This window comes from Pristis pectinata, chromosome 10 (assembly GCF_009764475.1).
Source record: "Pristis pectinata isolate sPriPec2 chromosome 10, sPriPec2.1.pri, whole genome shotgun sequence".
Taxonomy (NCBI): Eukaryota; Metazoa; Chordata; class Chondrichthyes; order Rhinopristiformes; family Pristidae; genus Pristis; species Pristis pectinata.
Window position 1 is genome coordinate 2,819,547 of NC_067414.1, and position 24,543 is coordinate 2,844,089.

Here is a 24,543-nt window from a genome sequence, read left to right on the forward strand (position 1 = left end):
TTATGTTCCATTTAAGAGCCAGTTGTGATTTTCATTTCAGATCAGAACTGTGGTGGACTAGTGCAAAGCCCGAATGGCACCATAGAAAGCCCTGGATTCCCTTATGGTTACCCGAATTATGCAAACTGCACCTGGATTATCGTTACTGGGGAACGGAACCGGATACAGCTTGTATTCCAGATCTTTGCCTTGGAAGAAGACTTTGATCTCTTATCCATCTATGACGGTCAACCACAGCAAGGCAATTTGAAAATGAGGTAAGGTGCCACCTGTTTATAAAGCAAGCTCATGCTCCCAGTCACTCCTGCTCTGCACTGAACAATTCCGTGAGAGAGATGTTCCATCGCACTTTGTCTGAGCGAATGTGAAAATCTTGGGTATCTCAAGTAACTAAACATCAACCCATTCCAATTTTAAAAGAAAATAAGTATGACTTTCAAAGTTTAAACTGTTTTAAGAATTCAACAAATGTTTAAAGCTGGTATTCAAATCTCCTGTCGTCTATTTCATTCCTTGTATTAATTGTGTTGTTTTTATATACAGTTTTTCTCATTTTGGGTGAAGTGATATCTCTGTGCTTTCTTCTATTTTCTCTCTTGCTGGCTCAGAACTAGTGGAGGGGTTTGCTGTGGTATCTTTGCCACAGTCTCTCTGTTGCCAAACAGAGTAGCCTATGGCAACTGTTCCTCTGATATTCTCAGTGGTAGATGGTTCCCTGCAGTAAGAACAAACTTAAGCTCAGACATGAACTGTGGGCTCAGACCCAAACCCTGCTATTCCATGGTGTTTAATCTCTTTAAAAAATTGACAATAATGCCTACTTTATATCTCATTAGTTGTATTTATAGTTTACTATGTTGGATTCTTGGCAGATAAAGTGAAAATCTCCATTTTTGTGTATCAACAATATACATGTTAAAGAGAAATTTCCACTGCCGCTGGTTCACCAAGAGTGTTATAACTGAAGATGTTTCTATACAAGTAGAAGTTCAGTAAATTAAGAGGTATGGCAGTATGTCTGTTTTAATGGTCGTATTGACAAGTTAAAACTACTCGATTCCCTCTCGAAAGGAATGAATTCAGCCTTTCATCCAGTTTGTGCAAGGTGTTCACTAAAATCTCGGCAAATTACATATTCTATCTGGTGTTTATAATGGTTCTACGAGGAATTGTAATAAAATCTCGATTGAAAGAATATCTGTCTAAGTTGGCCTTCGAATGATTTGTGCATCAATGCACTAATAATTATGGCATTGACTTAAGGGCTAATGACCATATCGTCTTGTTTTAATCACTTTAATAATCCCTTCCATGGTAACAATGATTTCCACATGACCTTTAAAAATAAGGAATGGAAAGCATCACAGCCTGGTGTGGAAACTCTAATGCTCAGGGACGCGAGGCTACAGAGTGGTGGGCTCAGCCGGTTCCATCACGGGTACTGCTCTCCCCACCAATTGAGGACATCTACAAGAGGCGATGTCTCAGGAAGGTGACATCCATCATCAGGGACCCCCAACATCCAGGCAGTGCCCTCTTCTCGATGCTGCCATCAGGCAGGAGGTACAGGAGCCTGAGGACACACCTCAAGGTTCAACAACAGCTTCTTCCCTACTGCCATCAGGTTCTTGAACCCACCTGAAAAACCACAATTCTACCTCTATTTCCCTGAACTTGCACTGCTGTCATTGCGTTATTTTGTTTATTCTGTTATGCAAGTTTATAACGCACTGTGCTGCTGTTGCAAAGAGATAATTTTTGTGGCATTTATACCCTGGGTACACGTGCCCATGTCAATAAACTTGATCTTGAACTTGAACATGGCAATAGGAGGAAGTAAACTGAATTTGGAACCCAGAGGTGATATTTTCCAGAAAGAATGCTGGAAATGCTCATGAGTTTAGGGAGCAGTTGTAAAGACAGGAACAGAGTTAATGTTTCAGGCCCCCATTTTTGGTATTGGTAAATAGGTTTATTATTGTCACTTGTAAAAACTTGTCTTGCATACTGTTCATACAGATCAGTTCAGTGCATTGAGGTAGTACAAGATAAAACAATAACAGAATACAGAATAAAGTGTTGCAGTTACAGAGAAAGTGCAGTGCAGGCAGACAATAAGGTGCAAGGTCATAACAGGGTAGATTGTGAGGTCAAGAGTCCATCTTATCGTACTAGGGAACTGTTCAATAGTCTTATCACAGTGGGATAGAAGCTGTCCTTGAGCCTGGTGGTACGTGCTTTCAGGCTTTTGTATCTTCTGCCCAATGGGAGGGGGGAGAAGAGGAAATGTTTGGAGTGGGAGAGGTCTGTGATTATGTTGGCTGCTTTACTGAGGCAGCAGGAAGTGTGGACAGAGTCTGTGGAGGGGAGGCTGGTGTCCGTGATGTGCTGGGCTGTGTCCACAGCTCTGCAGTTTCTTGCACTCCTGGGCAGAGCAGTTGCTGTACCAAGCCGTGATACATCCCGATAGGGTGCTTTCTATGGTGCATCGGGAAAAGCTGGTGAGAGTCAAAGGGGACAAACCAAATTTCTTTAGCCTCCTGAGGAAGTAGAGGCGCTGGTGAGCTTTCTTGTCTGTGGCATCAATGTGATTTGACCAGGACAGGCTGTTGGTGATATTCATTCCCAGGAACTTGAAGCTCTCGACCTCTGCACTATTGATGTAGACAGGTGCATGTACACTGCCCCCTTTCCTGAAGTCAATGACCAGCTCTTTTTGTTTTGTTGACATTGAGGGAAAGGTTTTGTCATGACACCATTCCACTAAGCTCTCTATCTCCTTCCTGTACTCTGACTCATCGCTGTTTGAGATACGGCCTACAACGGTGGTATCATCTGCAAACTTGTAAATGGAGTTGGAGCAGAATCTGACCACACAGTCATGAGTGTATAGAGAGTAGAGTAGAGGGCTGAGGATGCAGCCTTGTGGGGCACCAGTGTTGAGAATAATCGTGCCAGAGGTATTGCTGCCTATCCTCACTGATTGCGGTCTGTTTGTTAGAAAGTCAAGGATCCAGTTACAGAGGGAGGTGTTGAGTCCTAGGTCTTGGAGTTTGGTGACAAGCTTGCTTGGGATTATTGTATTGAAGGCAGAGCTGTAGTCAATAAACAATAGTCTAATGTCGTCTTTACTGTCCAGATGCTCCAGAGCTGAGTGTAGGGCCAGGGAGATGGCATCCGCTGTAGACCTGTTTTGCCGATGGGCGAATTACAATGGGTCCAGGTTGTCTACGAGGCCAGAATTGATGTGTGCCATGACCAACCTCCCAAAGCATTTCATGATGGTAGATGTCAGAGCCACTGGTCGGTAGTCATTGAGGCATGTTACCTTGCTTTTCTTTGGTACCAGGATGATAGTGGTCTTCTTAAAACAGGAGGGAACCTGAGATTGAAGCAGGGAGAGGTTGAATATGTCTGCAAATACTTCTGCCGGCTGATCAGCACAAGATCTTAGTACGCGGCCCAGGACACCATCTGGGCCAGGTGCTTTCCTCGTGTTCACTCTCTGGAAAGACTGATCTTGCGTCCTCCACTGTGATCATAGGTTCAGTTGCGTTGGTGGCTGTCAGGGTGGATGGTGACAATCCACTTCCCTTTTGTACAAAATGTGCATAGAATGCATTAAGTTCATCAGGAAGGGATGCGCTGTTAGCTATGCAGCCAGTTGGGTCGAAGAGCCTGTTTCCGTGCTGTATGATTCTATGACTTGTTCCAGGAACCAGTGTAAACATCTATGGTGTCAGTGTGTATCTGCATTGTCCAGTATCTAACCAGACAATAGCTTTCAGAGACAGTACCAGATTTAGCATCCTCAAAGTGCTTTAATTCCACAGGTAAATGAACAAACGAGATAACACTTCTGCTGAGCCTCATTGACTACAATCATTACAATTGTCATTGAGCAATCATACAGAATTAGCAGGATCCTATGCATCCTGTCACCAGCAGGTTACCCTGATTAACTTTTAAATAAAACAACTCCCACTTACCCTCCTGCCTTCAAAGAATCAGAAAAATGGATTCCCATCTCACCCATAAAAGAATGATTGAAGTTAATATTACTTTCCAGCTCTGTGACCTTGTATATTCTGGAACATTAAGTGTCCATCCACCTACGTATTAAATGTCACAAGGTTTCCTGCCCTCACCATCCTCCAAGTAAAAACAATTTTTGTCAATTCCCTGCTAATCTTTCGACTACTTGAAATTCATACCCCCTTGTTATTGACCTCTCTCTCTGGGTCCTACCGTTTCATCTTGTCTACACCTCCTTATTATTACAATAATACATTAACCCCTCAGCCTCCGTGTCCCACAGATGATAACCCCAGAGAAACCAACCTTTCCTCATAATTAAACTTCTCCAGGTCTGAAGTATCCCCAATGATCTCCTCTGGGCCTTATCTGTAGCTGTGAGCCCAATGTATATTTTGTCCATTCTAGCCTGCCTTCCAAAGCTCCTGCCAAGTATCCTGTATGACTTCTAAACTACTTTATCCAGGTTCAAGTTCATTGTTGTCATAGGCACACATACAGTGATGTGAAAATCAGGTTTTTGCAGCAGCAGCACAGTACATTACAAGACCAGGACAAGCATAAGTTAACATAAACTTAAATTGACATAAATTATACATGACTTAACCACGTGCAAAATAAACATAACGACACCAGTGCAAGATTGAGAGGGAGAAGGGAAAGAAACACAGTTCGAGGTTGTGTTGGAATTTCATAGGTGGGTTCAAGAACCTGACGGCAGTGGGGAAGAAGCTGTTGTTGAACCTTGAGGTGTGGGGTCTTCAGGCTCCTGTACCTCCTGCCTGATGGCAGCATCGAGAAGAGGGCATGTTCCAGATGGTGGGGGGTCCCTGATGATGGATGTCACCTTCCTGAGACATTGCCTCTTGCAGATGTCCTCGATGGTGGGGAGAGCAGTACCTGTGATGGAACTGGCTGAGCCCACCACTCTCTGTAGCCTCTTGTCCTTTGTGCATTGGAGTTTCCATACCAGGCTGTGATGCAACCAGTCAGAATGCTTTCCACTATACGTCGGTAGAAGTTTTCAATGACAGGCCAAATCTCTTCAAACTTCGAAGAAAGTAGAGGCACTGGTGCACCGCCTTCATGGTTGCATCTATGTACTGGGATAGATCTCCCGATCAAATGATAAGTAAATCTTGAAGCATAACTGTGAACAAAAATGAGAAGAAGAAATATAATCGGCAGTTTGGAAAGATAAGTGTGGTTTCATAATGCAAAAGATAACTCTCATCCTTGGTGTTGACATTATAATTGACAGAGAAAACGAAGTTCATACACACGATTAAGCAAAACATTATTCCGTAAAATGCCTGCAGTGTCGAGCCTTTGTACAAGCCACGACACCGAGGCTGAAAGCACAGAGCACCATTGTGCAAAAAGCAAAAGCGGAAGAGGTTTCAGTAAACCTATTAGCAGGTCATAAAAATACTGAGGTGAGAGTTGAACAAAATTAACACAACCCTGATGGTTGTAATTGTACTTATTTTACAGTGAATTCACTTGGCACTTGAGTCATCTCCTGAATGCGTGAATCCCATTACTCTAATGGAATTTGCTTTTAAGAGGCCAGTTGAGCATTGAGCAACGTGGTCGTGATTTGTCTGAGGAGTATTGAATGGCTCATCATTCTTCAAACTAAGTAGCTTGAGAAAGTGTAGAACAAGCACTTTGCACAATCAGTTTAATTTGTCCTTGTTGTAGATTCCATCTTCAGGAGAAGTATTTTTCCTTGCTCTTAAAACTCAATGCTCTTTGGTATTTCAATACTGCCAGACATTTCTGTCACTGAAATATCAATGTTTGCCTTGTGCACAATCACACAAGAATCATTTGTGCCATTCTGTGGTAGATTTTTCAGAAGTTATTTCTCGGATGTTACAGGCAAACCCAGTATTAATTGCTCATTTGACCTTGAAGTATTGATGAGCTGCTTTCTTGAATTGTTCGAGATGTTATGTTGTGGTATGAACCATCTCGAGTTTGTGGAACCATCTTGTCACTGAACAGTGTGAAAGTTGACACTCGCTGTAATAAAGCAAACTACAGCAGAACCAAGGAGTGTCCAACTAATGCTTTATTATTTTAACGCTAGTGGGAATGAGGGATACAGAGAAAGAGTAAACAGTGTAACCTGAGCTCTGTACTGATCCCCACTCAGATTTACATGTCAGTGTCCCTTCTTTTATACTTAATCTAAAGAAGCCTACGTGGGGAAACTGCACATATGAGGGCAGTTGTTTACAGCAAACTTTTAGCAAAACAAGATATGCCTTAAGCACTTCTTTGTTTCTCACCAGCACCTGCATGTCTTGCAGTCATAACCATAGTCACGCCATGGTTGAAGCAATATCATGCCATGGTTGAAGAAATAGCTGCACACCATCAACCCTTACATTCCCAGTTACCTTTTACAACATTGCAGCGATTTAAGATCTTGCTGGTTGCAATCAGACAGCTCAGATACTGCACTCAGCCATGGATGCATATTGTAAACTGGACTTCTAGCCATTCCTTCCACTGGAGGCTGATCTCAAGATTGAGAAGCTGCACCCTGTACCTATTCTGCCCTTGCAGAGTCCAGTAACCAGACATAAAAGTAATTGGTTTATTGTCTCATGTACTGAGATGCACGAAAGACCCTTAGCACTTGCAATCTGCTGCATTCTCTGAAGCAGTATTTGGTTTATACAGGCATTCTCTACATTGATTCATTAGACCCTGGGTGAACCAAATTTCTGGAACTAACATTTTTGTTGCATTTGTTGTAAGGGAAGATGAAGAGATACAATAACTGGTAATTCGTTTATTATTGTCACATATAGTGGGATATATTTGTTCTGCATGCTATCCAGACTGATCATTCCAGAACATCAGTACATCGAGGTAGTACAAAGGGAAAAGCAAGAACAGAATGCAGAATAAAGTGTTACAGTTACAGAGAAAATGCAGTGCAGGCAGACAATAAGGTGCAAGGGCCACAATGAGGTTGATTGTGAGATCAAGAGTCCATCTTTATCGTACAAGAGGTCTGTTCAATAGTCTTATAACAGTGGGATAGAAGCCATCCTTGAGCCTGGTGGTACTTGCCTCAGGCTTTTGTGTCTTCTGCCCGATGGGAGGGGGGAGAAGAGAGAATATCCCGGGTGGGTGATGTCTTTGATTATATTGGCTGCTTTACCAAGGCAGCAGAAAGTGTAGATAGAATCTATGGAAGGGAGGCTGGTTTCCGTGATGTGCTGAGCTGTGTCCACAACCTTTGACGGTTTCTTGTGGCCCCATACCAAGCCATGATGCATCTGGATAAGATGCTTACTACAGTGCATCGATAAAAGTTGTTGAGGGTATTGGTTTATTATTGCCACTTGTACCGAGGTACAGTGGAAAAACTTGTCTTACAAACTGATCGTACAGGTCAATTCATTACACAGTGCAGTTACATTGAGTTAGTACAGAGTGCATTGAGGTAGTACAGGTAAAAACAATAACAGTACAGAGTAAAGTGCCACAGCTGCAGAGAAAGTGCAGTGCAATAAGGTGCAAGGTCACAACAAGGTAGATCGTGAGGTCAGAGTCCATCTCATTGTATAAGGGAACCGTTCAATAGTCTTATCACAGTGAGGTAGAAGCTGTCCTTAAGTCTGGTGGTACGTGCCCTCAGGCTCCTGTATCTTCTGCCCGATGGAAGAGGAGAGAAGAGAGAATGTCCCAGGTGGGTGGGGTCTTTGATTATGCTGGCTGCTACACCAAGACAACGAGATGTAAAGACAGAGTCCAAGGAGGGGAGGCTGGTGTCCGTAATACACTGGGCTGTGTCCACAAGTCTCTGCAGTTTCTTGCGATCCTGGGCAGAGAAGTTGCCATACCAAGCTGTGATGTATCCAGATAGGATGTTTTCTATGGTGCATTGGTAAAAGTTGGTGAATGCCAAAGGAGACATGCCACATTTCTTTCGCCTCCTGAAGAAGTAGAGGCACTGGTGAGCTTTCTTGGCCGTGGCATCTACGTGATTTGCCCAGGACAGGCTGTTGGTGATGTTCACTCCCAGAAACTTGAAGCTCTCAACCCTCTCAACCTCAGCAGCATTGATGTAGTCAGGTGCATGTACACCGCCCCTTTTCCTGAAGTCAATGCCTGGTTATTGACATTGAGGGAAAGATTGTTGTCATGACACCATTCCACTAAGCTCTCTATCTCCTTCCTGTACTCCGACTCATCGCTGTTTGAGATACGGCCTACAACGGCGGTATCATCTGCAAACTTGTAGATGGAGTTAGAGCAGAATCTGGCCACACAGTCATGAGTGTATAGGGAGTAGTGTAGAGGGCTGAGGATGCAGCCTTGTGGGGCACCAGTGTTGAGAATAATCATACCGGAGGTATGCTGCCTATCCTCATGGTCAATGGGGACATGCCAAATTTCCTTAGCCTTCTGAGGAAGTAGAGGTGCTATTGGGCTTTCTTGGTGATAGCATCTACTCAGATACCTATTGTCTTTTTTTCCATAACGGGGTGGATCTGCTCTGCTGCTCATTTCCCCTGGAAGTCTTTGGCTGGAAGTCCAGTTTACAATACGTGTCCATGGCTGAGAGCAGTATCTGGGCTGTCTGATTGCAGCCAGCAAACTGCTCACCGATTGGCTTTGACAGCCAGTGAGACCTGCCCTCAGGTTGTCCAGCCTTCACTTCCCAATCTAAGAACTGGGAGTCTTGGAGAAGTGTGCTGCCCCATCAGAGGAGTTCACCTGCGCCAAGTCCCCAGCAGCAGGTCAGAAGGTGCTGCCAACCTAAGCCCTGGCCAACACTGGGCACTGGGATTGCTGCTGGGAAAGGTGGGTATGATCCTGGAAGAGCACTGACATCCGGTCAGGAGATTTGCCCCTTTGTGCCTCTGTTGTTCATGTTAAGAAACTCAGCAACTGTCACAGTGGCAAAACAATTCTGTCTCAATTACTGACAGACAAGCAATCATGTGCTGAAGGATTGACTGATTGTGGAATCTTTGGTCCTATTTACCGGGGAAGGAGTTTAGACCAGGACTCTTGAAATGAAACGTATCTCATTCGAGGGTACAAATACAACTTTGAAGTGATGGATTTTTTTTTTCTTGACAGATTATAGTTACTGGCAGAGTTATATGCAGATAATTTCAAAGATAACCATTACTAGATACAATGCTCGATCCATATATGCAGAGGGGAAGTCAATATTGGGTCCTTCAGACCCAGTGGAGGATTGCAGAGTGCAACCTGATTTGTTGAAGATTTATCAGTTTTTCCACCAATATTTCAAAGCCCTTGGTCTGTGTGGGAATCTCCTTTTCTGGAGCACATCAGAACATGGAAGTTGCAGGTGTTGAATGACATTGTGGTTGTTATAGAGTCGGAAAGCAAGGGAACAGGCCCTTTGGCCCAACTGGTCCATGTCGACCATGATGGCCCATCCAACCTAGTCCCATTTGCCAGCATTTGGCTCATAGATTATGTGAGATAAATAAATAAAACCGTTTTTGTGGTCTTTGTTGATCAGTCAGAGAAGGCCAGAGAGGTGAGAACGATTCACACTCACTCCTGTTGATTCAGGATGTCTTTCTCCCCATAGTGTTTTCAGGTTTTCTTGGATCCTTGGGATTATGTTTCTACCATGTACAATTAGTACATGTAGTGACTTCAATATGAGGGAAGAATGGAGTCAGTACAAGATAAGGTGGTACGGGAAAGCCTGACACTTTAGGTTTCACCCCAGGAGGAGGGTGACAGAACTCTTTCCAAGACAGTGACAGGGATTGCTGAGCAGGTATTCATGAGGAGAAGTCGCTTCAGATTCCATCTCCACTGAAAATCAAAGGTAGTTGTGAACCAGCAGGGGCTGGTAACAGAACACACTTATAATGCTGAACAGTATGCTTTGGAAGGCAGCCAGGGAACTGCCAGCAAAATAAGGATCGTGGGTCATTAATAAATCAACAAAAGGCTTGAAGGCTATGAGTGTGTTCTACCTCCCATTTTTAAAATCTGACTTAAATGAATGTTTGGTTGAGCAAAGATTTATTCGAAAACTTGTTTCAATTCTCTCTATATCAAGTTGGAGCTGAAACATGTAAGGAAGTCAAAGCTTGCTGTGGAAGAACAGCAGTGTTGTACAGTTTAGTTGGAAGCCATTCGTCGTAGCTTGGGAAGCCTGAGTTTTATTTGCAGACAATTGAATGGTGAATGAATTAGGTGGCAGACGAAAGCATATGGTTCATGCAAATAGAGACGGCTGCAAGAAAAATCTAAGTGCAGAGAGCCGGGAGCTTGTCCAGGAGTTAATCAAGGACAACCCTGCAAAACCTTTCACACTTTTTAACAGCTCAAGATCTTAGCTTCGCAATAGCTTTCAGTGCTGTCAGATCTGGTCAAAACCCTATCTCTCAACTGAAGACTAAATGGCCTCACAAGCTCGCTGTGGTTCCCAAGTGGCCTCACTGTGTCTCACCGTCAGTCAGAGCCTTTGACCCATTGTCTTCCAGCTTGTGCTGGTCAATAGAAACCAACACACAGGTTACCTTCCCACATTCTTCTGAGATTTCCTACAAGCCAGCTCTTCAATCTTCTTTGAATGTATTATTGGGCTTCATGGCGCCTTTACTAATCCATAAGTTGGTTCTTTTTTTCTTTGCAAAGGATAAAACTGGAGGTCAAAGTAGATTTAATGTGTTTAAAAAAAATATGTACCTTTTATTATTGAACTTGGAGGCAGCATGACTGAATCAGTTCTCAAGGTTAATACTTGCACAGTACTCTTGATATAGCACAGACTAATTACAGTCAACTCCAAAAGTTGCAGGCAATCTCAGAGCTATTGGTAATAGAGTCATAGATTCATACAGCATGGAGACAGGTCCCTCAGCCCACTGATTCCATGCCGACCATCAAGTATCCATTAACACTCATCTCCCTGCATTTCCATCAACACCCCCCTGATTCTACAACTCAACTGCACAATCCGTTCAATTTATTGTGGCAAGCTAATTCACCAAACAGCATTTTTTTTGTCAATGCACCATTGATGCATCCAGATCAGATGCTTTCATGCCCATGACCGCAAGAAACTGCAGAGATATGGACATAGCTCAGCGCAACACGGAAACCAGCCTCCCCTCCACGGTCTCTGTCTAAACCTCTCACGGTCTCAGTAAAGCAGCCAGCATAATCAAAGACCCCACTCACTCTGGACATTCTCTCTTCTCCCCTCTCCCATTGGACAGAAGATACAAAAGCCTGAAAGCAGGTACCACCACGCTCAAGGACAGCTTCTATCCCACAGTTATAAAACTATTGAACGGTGCCCAAGTACGATAAGATGGACTCTTGACCTCACAATCTACCTCGTTATGACTTTGCACCTTATTGTCCACCTGCTCTGCACTTTCTCTGTAAATGTGACACTTTATTCTGCGTTATATTATAGTTTTACCCTGTACTACCTCAATGCGCTGTGTAATGAATTGATCTGTATGAACAGTAGGCAAGACAAGTTTTTCAGTGCACTTCGTTACTTGTGACAATAATAAAACAATTCCAATCTTTGGGATGTGGGAGGAAACCGGAGCACCTGGGAAAACCCACACGGTCACAGGGAGAACATGGAAACCCCACACAGACCAGACCAGAGACTGGGATCGAACCTGCGTCGCTGGAACCTCTTGAAAGAAGCACATCTTAATTCTGCAATGAACTCGTGTTCGTTTCCCAAAGCCACGCTGACTTTGTCTGACTATCATACATTTTCTAAATGCCTTGCCACAATGCCCTTAAGCTTCAAACATTTCCATAGCAGCAGATGTGAAGCTAACTGGTCTGTACTTCCCTCCTGTTTTTGAATAAAGGATGAAGATAGGATGAACAAACACTGACTGAAAAGATGAGATGAATATCTAAAGACTGCTCAGTCAGATCAAAGTCAGAGCTTCAACGTGTTTAATTTACAGTAGAAGCTGATGCTCCTCCTGCTCTTTCAATGGCCTGAAGTATTTTCATTACCACTGGAGTTAGAACAGAGAACAGGACAGCTCAGCCCTTTGGCCCATGATAACTGTGCTGAGTATTGGTTTATTATTGTCACTTGTACCAAGGTACAGTGGAAAAACTTGTCTTGCATACCGATCATACAGGTCAATTCATTACAGTGCAGTTACATTGGGTCAGTACAGAGTGCATTGAGGTAGTACAGGTAAAAACAATAACAGTACAGAGTAAAGTGTCACAGCTACAGAGAAAGTGCAGTGCAATAAGGTGCAAGGTCACACCAAGGTAAATCGTAAGGTCATAGTCCATCTCATCGTATAAGGGAACCGTTCAATAGACTTATCACAGTGGGGTAGAAGCTGTCCTTAAGCCTGGTGGTACGTGCCCTCAGGCTCCTGTATCTTCTACCCGATGGAAGAGGAGAGAAGAGAGAATGTCCCGGGTGGGTGGGGTCTTTGATCATGCTGGCTGCTTCACCAAGACAACGAGAGGTAAAGACAGAGTCCACAGAGGGGAGGCTGGTTTCCGTGATGCGCTGGACAGTGTCCACAACTCTGCAGTTTCTTGTGGTCCTGGGCAGAGCAGTTGCCATACCAAGCTGTGATACATCCAGATAGGATGCTTTCTATGGTGCATCTGTAAAAGTTGGTGAGAGTCAAAGGGGACAAACCAAATTTCTTTAGCCTCCTGAGGAAGTAGAGGCGCTGGTGAGCGTTCTTGGCTGTGGTTTCTACGTGATTTGACTATGATGTCAATTTAAACTAAACCTACCTGCCAGCACATGGTTCACATCTTTGCACCCCCTGCCTGTTCAGGTGTCAGTCTAAATGCCTCTTACACATTGCCATCATCTCTGCTTCACCACCACCCCTGGCAGCCTGTTCCAGGCACCTGCCACTCTGTGGTTTTAAAAAATAAAGCACCTTAGCCCACATATCTCTGTTAAACTTTGCCCCTCTCACCTTAGAACATTACAGCACAGCACAGGCCCTTTGGCCATGATGTTGTACCTTAAAGCTATGGCCTCTAGTATTTGACACTGAGACCCTTGGGGGAAAAAAACTGTGACAATCTACCCTCTCTGTACCTGTCATAATTTTATGTTGATATTTTATACTGATAATCTTACATCAAGTTGACATCAGTGATGTTACCTGCAAGCTTCTGGATTGCAATGCAGGCATGAGTGGCATGAAGAAGAATTTAACTTGCATTCTAGAGTTCTGGACTCCATTGTATCCTGGTGTACATGACAATAAACTAATCTGAATCTGATTTCTCTTGGAGGGGCACACAACCACATCCATGTGTTAGACTTTGAAGATTTAAGGTACAACATCATGGCCAAAGGGCCTGTACTGTGTTGTAATGCTCTAAGGTGAGAGGGGGAAAGTTTAATGGAGATGTGTGGGCTAAGGTGTTAGGGTGCCTGGAACAGGCTGCCAGGGGTGGTGGTGAAGCAGAGATGATGGCAATGTGTAAGAGGCATTTAGACTGGCACCTGAACAGGCAGGGGGTAGAAAGATGTGGACCATGTGCTGGCACGAGGGGTGCTTGGTCCACCTAAACTTCAGCACACTGAAGTCCCCGGTCAAGATCTCTCAGTAAACTCTTTCCTCATCACTGCTTGCCTTCTGCTCACTTCTGCATCATCTGGCTGCAGAACACAGAACGGTACAGCACAGGAACAGGCCCTTCAGCCCACCATGTGGTGCCGAGCTAATTAAACTAGTAATTAAATGCCTAACCAAATTAATCCCCTCTGCCTGCACAATGTCCATCTCCCTCCATTCTCTGTGTAATCCTGTGCCTATCTAAGAGCTTCTGAAACACCTCTATCATATCTGCCTCCACCTCCACCCCTGGTAAATTGGTTTATTATTATTAATGTCTGTACAAGCTCAATGTAACTGCACTGTGTAATGAATTGACCTGTACGATCGGTTTGCAAGACAAGCTTTTTACTGTACCTCGGTACAAGTGACAATAATAAACCAATACATGTACAGTGAAAAACGTTGTTTTGCAAGCCATCCATACAGATTGGAATTGGAACCTTGTTTTCTTAGGTACCAGGATGATAGTGGTCTTCTTAAAACAAGTGGGATCCTCAGATTGAAACAGGGAGAGGTTAAAAATGTCTGCAAATATTCCCGCCAGCTGATCTGCACAGGATCTGAGCACACAGACAGGGATTCATTGCAGGTTCACTCTCCTGAAGACTGATCTTATGTCCTCAGTGGTGACTATGGGTCAATATAGATCTTTTCATTACATCAGTGCATTGAGTTAGTACAAGGGAAAATAATAACAGAATGCAGAATAAAGTGTTACCCATCATTCTCTGTGGGGGGGAAAAAAACTTGCCTCGTACATCTCCTTTGAACTTACCCCCTCTCACCTGAAATGCATGCCCTCTGGTATTAGACCTTTCAACCCTGAGAGAAAGATACTGACTGAATACTCAGATGTAGATGCAGTTGTTGTTTTCAGCTTGGTAACCAGCAACCAGTGAGGTGTTGGTTCCACAGCTGTTAATAATGTGTATGAAATGGACACATGTGCTTCCTTTCTCTTAGCCATTTGGTATACATTGTACATGGCTGTGGAACCAACACGTCACTATTTATAGGTCACCAAGCTGAAAGTAACCCCTACACCTCTACTTGCTGCCTCCTGCTTTTTAGCCAATCCTTCTTTCATGCTAATATGTTATTTGAAGTATTTATTCTGTTGCCTTTCCAAATGTACTATTCAATCCATTTCATCCACCATTTCACAGAGTGCAGCCCAGATCATCATAGTTTGCTGAGTCAAGGTATTTACATCTTCCCTGGTTACACTACCATTTCCCTGCACTGCCCATTAAATTACACTTTGCAGCACTTCACGCTGTACTTACTTCATTGAGGTCCAATCATACTGAAAAATGCTTGTCCTCTTTTATATTTTGTCATCCTAATCTGCGCTTCTTTGAACTTTCAATATAAAATTGCGTGAATTAATAATAGACTAAAGTACTATTGTGATTGTTTTAAACAAAATGAAAATAATGTCTATGCATGTTCTGAATTTCAAAATTACATATGGCGATGGCTTTATTATTTTTTCTGAAAGATCTTTAGGGTCCTTCTCTTAGGATTCCACAGTGCTGTGGTCTGGAGTGAGTTCATCATGCTGGTGAACAGCTGTTATGCTGTAGTGTATATCAAAAAATTCATTACATATTGTTTGCTAAATGCAAGGACTTCTGTCTCACAGTCATAATGTAGACTTTCCTAAACCTTTACACAATGCTATTTCCATTCACGATTAATTGAAATAATTTATCACTATTTATTGCAAGTGGCAAGGGAGCAACTTGCAGGATGATTACGCAAGGTTCAATTCCATTTACAACCCCTTATAAAATTATGAAGTCAATGACTACAACACCTTAATTCTATTCTGACACGGGCTGATCACTGTTTAAACTGGCCGAGGAATGGGATAAATGCGAGATGTTGCATTCTGGTAAGACAAACCAGGGCAGGACACACACAGCAAATGGTAGAGAGCTGGAGAGCGTTGGAGAACAGAGAGACCTTGGGGTGCAAGTACACAGTTCCTTGAAGGTGGTGACACAGGCAGACAGGTTGATGAAGAAGGCGTTTGGCACGCTTGTCGTCATCAGTCAGAATATTGAATACAGGAAGTCCCTGGGTTACGAACGAGTTCCATTTTTGAGACCGTTCGTGACCCGATTTTGCGTGTAACTCGGAACAGTGTCCGCGCACGCGCACTTGGACCGGGGATCGCGGCCGCACATGACCCCAGCTGCACATACGCACTTGGCCTGGGGTTGGGCCAAAGAAGGTTGCCCGTGGTCGGATCGGGGGCTGGGCCCACTTACGAATCGACTACTAAGTTCGGTTTGTAAGTTGGGGACTTCCTGTGCAGCAGTTGGGACATCACGTAAAGGTGGGTACAAAACCAATGCCCACTCTTCCATGGCTTTTTTTCACCCATCTTGTTAAAATTTTTCAGATCATTGTCATTTTAACCCAAAGTGTCAAGGATGTAGAATTACCAAGCCAGGAAAAGGAGATAAGGAAGGTCAGAAAGGAAAAGGTTGTGTGGAAATGCAGAGAGCAAATGTCATTCCGTGACAACAGGAACAATGGATTAGTCGGGGGATTGAGTTCAAGAGCCGTGAGGTGATGTTGCAGCTCTGTAGAACTCTGGTCAGACCACACTTGGAGTATTGTGTTCAGTTCTGGTCGCCTCATTGTAGGAAGGATGTGGAAGCTTTAGAGAGGGTGCAGAGGAGATTTACCAGGATGCTGCCTGGATTGGAGAGCACGTCTTATGAGGATAGGTTGCGTGATCTAGGGCTTTTGTCTTTGGAGAGGAGGAGGATGAGAGGGGACTTGATAGAGGTGTACAAGATGATGAGGCATAGATCGAGTGGATAGTCAGAGGCATTTTCCCAGGAAGAAAATGGCTAACGCGAGGGGGCATAATTTTAAGGTGACTGGAGGAAGGTATAAGGGAGATGTCAGAGGTAAGTATTTTTACACAGAGTGGTGGGTACATGGACTGCACTACCGGCGGAGGTTGTGGGGGCAGATACATTAGGGACATTTTAGAGAACCTTAGACACATGAATGATAGAGAAATGGAGGGCTATGTGGGAGGGAAGGGTCAGATAGATCTTGGACCAGGATAAAATATCGGCACAACATTGTGGGCCGAAGGGCCTGTACTGTGCTGCATTGTTCTGTTACAGCTGTACAAGACATTGGTAAGGCTGCATTTGGAGCATTGCGTACAGTTCTGGTCGCCCTGCTGCAGGAAGGAGGTCATTAAACTGGAGATGGTGCAAAAAAGATTGAAGAGGATTCTGATGAGACTGGAGGGTTTGAGTTATAAGGAGACACTGGACAGGCTGGCACTTTTTCCTCTGGAGTGTAGGAGGCTGAGGGGTGACCTGAGAGAGGTTTATAAAATCATGTGGGGCATAGATAAGGTAGATGATCACAGACTTTTTACCCCAAGGTAGGGGAGTCTAGAGGGCACAGGTTTAAGGTGAGAGGGGAAAGATTTAAAGGGGACCTGAGGGGACAACTTTTTCACACAGCGGGTGGTGGGTGTGTGGAACGAGCTGCCAGAGGAAGTGGCAGAGGTGGGTACAATTACAACATTTAAAAGAGGGAAATGGGACTAGCTCTGTTGGCCAGCGTGGACCAGTTGGGTTGAAGGGCCTGTTTTCTGTGCTGTGATGACTCTCTAGCTCTGAACTTGCCCACCACAACCTCCTTTTTGTAAGTTCCATTGTTCCGGTCGCCACTGAATGACCTTTGCTCTCTGCCCTTCCACACAACCTTTTCCTCTCTGACCTTCCTTATCTCCTTTTCCTGACTTGGTTCATTCTACATTTGTGACACTTTGGGTTAAAATGGCAATGATCTAAAAACTGTTATCGAGATGGGTGAACAAAGCCATGGGAGAGTGGGCATAGGTTTTGTACCCACCATTACAAGCACAGTAAAATCCAGGGATTTGTAAAACCTCTGGGAACCATATTCATGGCATTTTCCCAACTGACAGATTTGGAGAAGTCACTTCATTTCTTTCCCCAAATATTCTGGCTGACTTCCTGAGTATCAAGCATTTTCTGATTTTATTGCAAAAGCTTGTGACTACTGGTTATTTCTTGTTGATTGAGCAATTTGAGAGTTTGTTCATTTAGAAATTTGGTTCTTCCTGGTGAAGTAGATCAAGAGATTCTATCTTTAAAAGAGGTGAAGCTAAATGGCCCTTAGTACTCTGGGTGTAAATCTGTTCTCAAGTGTTGTTGAAGCACAAGGTCCTATCAGTTTACAGGGAGTTCAGTGCAGGAAAATCTGAAGATGTTCCTCCAGCTTTTCAGGAGATAAAAATGAAAAGATCTGGGGGGACAGTAATTTTGCAGGCGTGGTAGTGTAGCAGTTAGCATAACATTATTACAGCGCCAGTGACCTGGGTTCAATTCCCACTGCTGTAAGGAGTTTGTACGTTCTCTCCATGTCTGCATGGGTTTCCTCCGGGTGCTCCGGTTTCCTCCCACATTCCAAAGACGTACGGGTTAGGAAGTTGTGGGCGTGCTATGTTGACACTGGAAACATGGCGACACTTGCGGGCTGCCCCCAGAATACACTACGCAAAAGATGCAGTTCACTGTGTGTTTTAATGTACATATGACTAATAAAGATATCTAAGATCTTAGATAACATCATCTACAAGCCACTGGTGCCTCAGGATGATTCTCAGACAGGCATTTAAGAGAAGTAGAGCTATTCATAATTAAGGTCACAAACAATTTGGGTGCAGTCTACTCTGTTCGATCTGATAGTGTCATGGTGGGACAGATGGTCAGGGGTTTGGGAGCGACAAAGTGTGTAAATCTCTGAGGGTTATCACCTTGGGTTGTGGGATTAATTAGATGTCAAAGGGGACAGAGTAACAACATAAAAGCTTATTCTTATATCTTGAAGTTTTGACCTTTTCATTGGAGGTGATGATCTGGCCATTTCCCCAGAGCTTCTGCTTATTTGGAAGCTTCCAGAGGGAAATAGGGTGTTTCTAAATGAGATTTCCTATAATTAACATCAGATGGAATATGTCACCTTGTTGATTTCCATCTCAGAACGGTACACCATAGATCCGAAATGTGCACCATTGTTACAAATAGATGCATTGGAATTAAGGAACGTTAATCACAGAGTAATCAACATCCATTCATTTCATAGATGAAAAATGTGTTAATGTGATGAGGTGATAAACTGCAGCTGTTAGGAATTAACGACTGTGAAACCCAATCCCTGAACATTGTTGTGGTGTGGCTCTTGAAGCCAGATTTTGATATTTGGCAAGTATTTTTTGAATCAATAATATGACCGAAGGGTCAGACTTGCAAGCTTTTGCTGTATCACAAACTGCCACTCTCCATGTGTTTGGTGTCCCACGTTCTACATCAAGACCATTTCACCAGGCACATCTGAGCCTGAGACCTCCTGATCACTTTCCTCCCACTCCACAAGGTTCTGAAACCACAGCCACCTCCACTCAAGACCATGTTGTCCTCTCCCGAGCCGAACTCTAACTCAGAACGAGCATTGCAGCTGGAGTAACAAACAATCTGCAGGAGGAACTCAGTGGGTCATAGAGCCATAGAGCAATACAGCATGGATACAGGCTCTTCGGCCCAACCAGTCCATGCTGACCACGGCGCACCCAGCGAGTTCCAATTTCCTGCATCCCGCCCATATCCTTCCAAGCCCCACCCCTCGATATACCTGTCCAAGTGCTTCTTAAATGGTACTGTTGTACCTGCCTCACCCACTTCCCCTGGCAGCTCGTTCCACACACTCACCACCCTCTGCGTGAAAATGGTCCCTTTTAAGTCTTTTCCCTCTCGCTCTAAATTTTAGCCCCCTAATTTTGGACTCCCCCTACCCTGGGGAAAAGACTGTTACCGTCCACCTTATCTATGCCTGTCATAATTTTAAACACTTCTGTAAGGTCGCCCCTCGTTCTCCTACATTCCAAGGAATAAAGACCTAGCCTGGCCAACCTCTCCGTGTAACTCAGGCCCTCTCGTCCTGGAAACATCCTCATAAATATTTTCTGCACTCTTTCTGGTTTAACCACGTCTTTCCTTTGACAGGGTGACCAAAACTGCACATAATACTCCAAGTGCAGCCTCACTAATGCCCCAATTCTTATATGTGGGTCGAGCAGCATCTGAGGGGGGGGGAAGGGAATTGTCGATGTTTCGGGTCAACACCTTGCATCAGGACTGAGAGGAGAGGGGAGATGGCCAGTATAGAGAGGGGAAGGGGAGGGCTGAGACAGGATCCTGAGGTGAGTGGTGGACTGAAGAGAGGTGTAAGATGATGGGTAGGTTGTGCCAGGAAGGGGAGGGGAGTGGGGGTGGAGTTGGGGGACTTGCAGATGGTGACAGAGAAAAAGAGAGGGAAAAAATATACTGAGAGGCAGATGGAGTGAGGTGGGGTCGGGGGGGTGGGAGGCGAAAGTAGGATGGAGATGGCTGCTGGAGGGAGATGAGAAGGAACACAAAGGGCTCCCAGTGCTGGACTCTGACCAATGGAGAAGGTGAGAATGGGGACCATTAGGGGAGAGGCATATGGCAGATGGAACCGGAACCAGACAGGGGGGAGGTGAACGGTGTGGGCAATAGATGGATGGAACCAGGAAGAGGGAGGGGGGCTGGAGGTGGGGTGGTCTGAAGGAAAGGGGACAAAAATGAGAGGACCAGAAGGACTGAGGGGATGGGGGGGAGAAGGGGAATGCAATACATTGGAGAAGAGGGTTATCTAAAGTTTGAAAATGCAATGTTCATGCCATTGGGTTGTAGACTACCCAGACGGAATATCAGGTGTTGTTCATCCAGTTTGCATTAAGCAGTGAAGCAGGCCATGGATGGACAGGTCAGTGTGGGAATGGGAAGGGGAGTTGAAATGTAACTGGGAGCTCAGGATGGTCACTGTGGACAGAGCGCAGTGAAACGGTCGCCCAGTCTGTGCTTGGTCTCATCGATGTAGAAGAGGACACATCGGGAGCCCCAAGTGCAGTCGGCGAGGTTGGAGGAGAAAGCAAGTATTGCAGCAGTCCCTCCAACTTGTGAATAGTTATTGCTCCTGCAATAAGATCAAGAAAATGATGCGATGAATAACGTGTGTTTCCTCGGATAAATTTTCTTTTGTAAGATGACTTTTCGAATGTTAAAAGGCCTGGACAAAGCAGATGTGGCGAAGTTGTTTCCCATGGTAGGGGAGTCTAGTACAAGAGGGCACGACTTCAGGATTGAAGGGCGCCCATTCAGAACAGGGATGCGGAAAAATTTCTTTAGCCAGAGAGTGGTGAATCTGTGGAATTTGTTGCCATGGGTGGCTGTGGAGGCAAAGTCATTGGGTGAATTTAAGGCAGAGATTGATAGGTATCTGAGTAGCCAGGGCATCAAAGGTTGTGGTGAGAAGGTGGGGGAGTGGGGCTAAATGGGAGAATGGAGCAGCTCATGATAGAATGGTGGAGCAGGTTTGATGGGCCGAATGGCTGACTTCTGCTCCTTTGTCTTATGGTCTGATGGTCTAATGGACTTCCACGAACCCAATCTGTACATTTATCACCAATCCACACGATTTTACAAAGTGGTTGTTTCCCTCTTTATCCAAGTGTGGGGCACAAGGTGTCCTGTGCCATTTCTGGTAAACCAATCACAAAACCAAATCTACTCTCTGTTGAATTAGCTTTGGAGCAGAGCCTTGCAAGGTACAACCTTGAGATGTGGCCAGTGAGAAACAACAACCAATCTGCTGGAGGAACTCAGTGGGTCAAGTAGCATCTGTGTCGGGGGGGGGGGGGGGGAAGGATGGGTGGGAACACCTGATGCAGGGTTTTGACCTAAAACGTCGATGATTCCTTCCCCCACTCCCCCCCCCACCCACAGATGCTGCTCAACCCACTGAGTTCCTCCAGCAGATTGCTTGTTGCTCCAGATTTCAGTGTCTACAGTCTCGTGTGTCTCATGACCGAAGGGAAAACACTTTAGATAAAACCAACCCAGATAGATAGGTCAAAGGGGCATGACAAAGAAATTGGATTCGAAGCTCTAAATTATATGGTTAAACATAACAGCAGCAGAAATTATAGAATCATTTTATATAAAACTAAAGATTTATGAGGATAAGGAAGTGGAATTGAGGCAAAGTAAGTACAAAATTTTAAAAAGAAATTAAGACAATAAAGATAACAAAGGATCTTCTCCAATCTTTAATGAAGTTGTGCAGCTGTTCTTCATAACATTTCTCACACGTCCTACAGAGAAATCATTCCTGAAACAAATCCAGGCATACAGTTGATACATTTGTTATTTTTAAGTAAAATGCATTTTAGACATTGAATGGTGTGTCTTGGCATTCGTACTTGAGTAATGAAAATAATTCCAATGTGAATATTTTTATTAATTTCAATTTCACAATGTGTTGTCTGAAGTTAAAGCGTTTGTCTCTGGGAGGTTTCCTTGAACCTGCTGGCAGCCCCAGGGTTCATTTCTTCAGCCAGAGCCAGAGTACGTTAGGTGGCAGGATCATCATCTTCTGGGTAAATATCCAATGCTTTCCCCAAGTAGCTCTCCACTTGCCTTAGACAAAGGTACCGACTAATGACTGCAGTGGTTGCAGAACGCAGTCAGTATCTGTGTCTCAAGTACAGTTTGGGATTGACGTTAAATGTTAGCCTTGCCAAATAAAAACAGATGTAGATGCTGGACCTCAAAACAACATTGATGTGTTCTATTTAGAGTGGAGGCAGTTCAAAAGATGTGTTGATTATGGTGAGAGATTGGGAGCTGGGATGAACAAGTCACTATCTGTGTGAAGGTTTGGTGTGTGGCTTTGGGGCTTGGTGTGTGAAAAACACTCTGATGCTGGAGGAACTCAACAGGCCAGGCAGCATCTGTGGAGAAAAGCAGGCGGTCAATGTTTCGGGTGAGGACCCAAGATAGGAAAAGGGGAAGCCCAATATATAGGAAGGAAAAGCAGTGCAGTGATAGGTGGACAAAAGAGGGGAGGTGGGGTGGGCACAGGGTGGTGACAGGTAAATGCAGGTAAGAGGTAGATTTTGGCAGGCGCGGGGAGGAGGGGAGAGCAGATCCACCGGGGGATAGGTCAAAGGTAAGGAGAGAGGAAAGAAAGGATAGGAAAAAAAGAGAGAGCCTAGGAAAATGAAGAAGAGAAGCTTAGTATGTTTGGAGTTTTGTATGTAATTTAGTATGTCACAGTGCATAGCTTTGGATCTTAATGTGTAGCTTAGTATGTTACTGAGGTCCAAAGCTACCCACTAAGTAACATACTAAGCTACATACTACTATGCATGTAGCTGAGCATGTAATTGAGTTGTTAGTTTTGTAGTTGGTACGTAGTTTAGTGTTTCTGCTTTCAAAGCCAGGGTTAAGGTTGGGGTTGGTATTGTACCTCTATAGTTATCTCACCAGCCAATGGCCTGGGCCTGCACAAGTATGGCAGCTGGAACCATGTCCCTCTGTACATCTGTGGCTTCAGGGACGAGAAGGGAATAAAAATCATTCTGTCAGAGAATGAGAGTGTTTTCGTTTTAAAACAACTGTCATCATTTTAATTCTATACAAACTGAGTTTGTTTTAAATGCAGGCTTTTTGTATTCATTGACGAGACGTGGTAAAAAGGCAATCCCAGTGTTTCCTGTCTAACCTTGAATTGGGTGGCTTGGTATTGGAATTGGTTTACTATTGTCATTTGTATCAAGGTACAGTGAAAAACCTTGTCTTGCATACTGTTCGTACAGATTAATTCATTACACAGTGCATTGAGGTAGTACAGGGTAAAACAATAACAGAATACAGAGTAAAATGTCACAGCTACAGGGAAGTGCAGTGCAGGTAGACAATAAGGTGCAAGGTCATAACAAGATAGATTGTGAGGTCAAGAGTCCATCTCATCAGAGAAGGGAACTGTTCAATAGTCTTATCACAGTGGGATAGAAGCTGTCCTGGAGCCTGGTGGTATGTGCTTTCAGGCTTTTGTATCTTCTGTCCAATGGGAGAGGGGAGAAGAGAGAATGTCCAGAGTGAGTGGGGTCTTTGATTATGCTGGCTGCTTTACTGAGGCAGTGAGAGGTTTAGACAGAGACTGTGGAGGGGAGGCTGGTTTCCGTGATGCGCTGAGCTGTGTCCATATCTCTGCAGTTTCTTGCGGTCATGGGCAGAGCAGTTGCCATACTAAGCCGTGTTGCATCTGGATAGGATGCTTTCTATGGTGCATTGATAAAAGTTGGAGAGGGTCAAGAGGACATGCCAAATTTCTTTAGCCACCTGAGGAAGTAGAGGTGCTGGTGAGCTTTCTTGGCAGTGGTGTCTACATGGTTGGACCAGGACAGGCTATTGGTGATGTTCACCACGGAATTTGAAGCTCTCGACCCTCTCGACCTCAGCACCGTTGATGTAGACAGGTGTATGTATACTAGCTCCCTTTCCTGAAGTCAATGGCCAGATTTTTTGTTTTGCTGAAATTGAGAGAAAGGTTGTTGTCATGACACCATGTCACTGAGCTCTCTATCTTCTTCCTGTACTTTGACTCATCGCTGTTTGAGATACGGCCTACAACGGTCGTATCATCCGCAAACTTGTGGATGGAGTTAGAGCAGAATCTGGCCACACAGTCATGAGTGTATAGGGAGTAGAGTAGAGAGCTGAGGACACAGCCTTGTGGGGCACCAGTGTTGAGAATAATTGTGGTGGGTTAGTTTGTCCAACCTCTCCTTATAGCACATGCCCTCTAATCCAGGCAGCATCCTGGTGAAACTCTTTTGCACCCTCTCCATAGTCTCCGCATCCTTCCTGTAATGGAGTGACCAGAACTGAATGCAAAACTCCAGATGTGGCCTAACCAGCATTTTACAAAGCTGCAGCATAAATGAACCACA

At 44.4% G+C, this 24,543-nt stretch overlaps 1 protein-coding gene across 1 annotated transcript in view; it reads left to right on the plus strand.

Annotated features, from left to right (window-relative positions):
• LOC127575302 (CUB and sushi domain-containing protein 1-like) overlaps positions 1–24,543 on the plus strand; it is a 2,402,828-nt gene that overhangs the window by 293,747 nt on the left and 2,084,538 nt on the right. Inside the window, 1 exon segment of the mRNA XM_052025075.1 lies at positions 41–257. Within this exon segment, the coding sequence (XP_051881035.1) occupies positions 41–257 (217 nt within the window).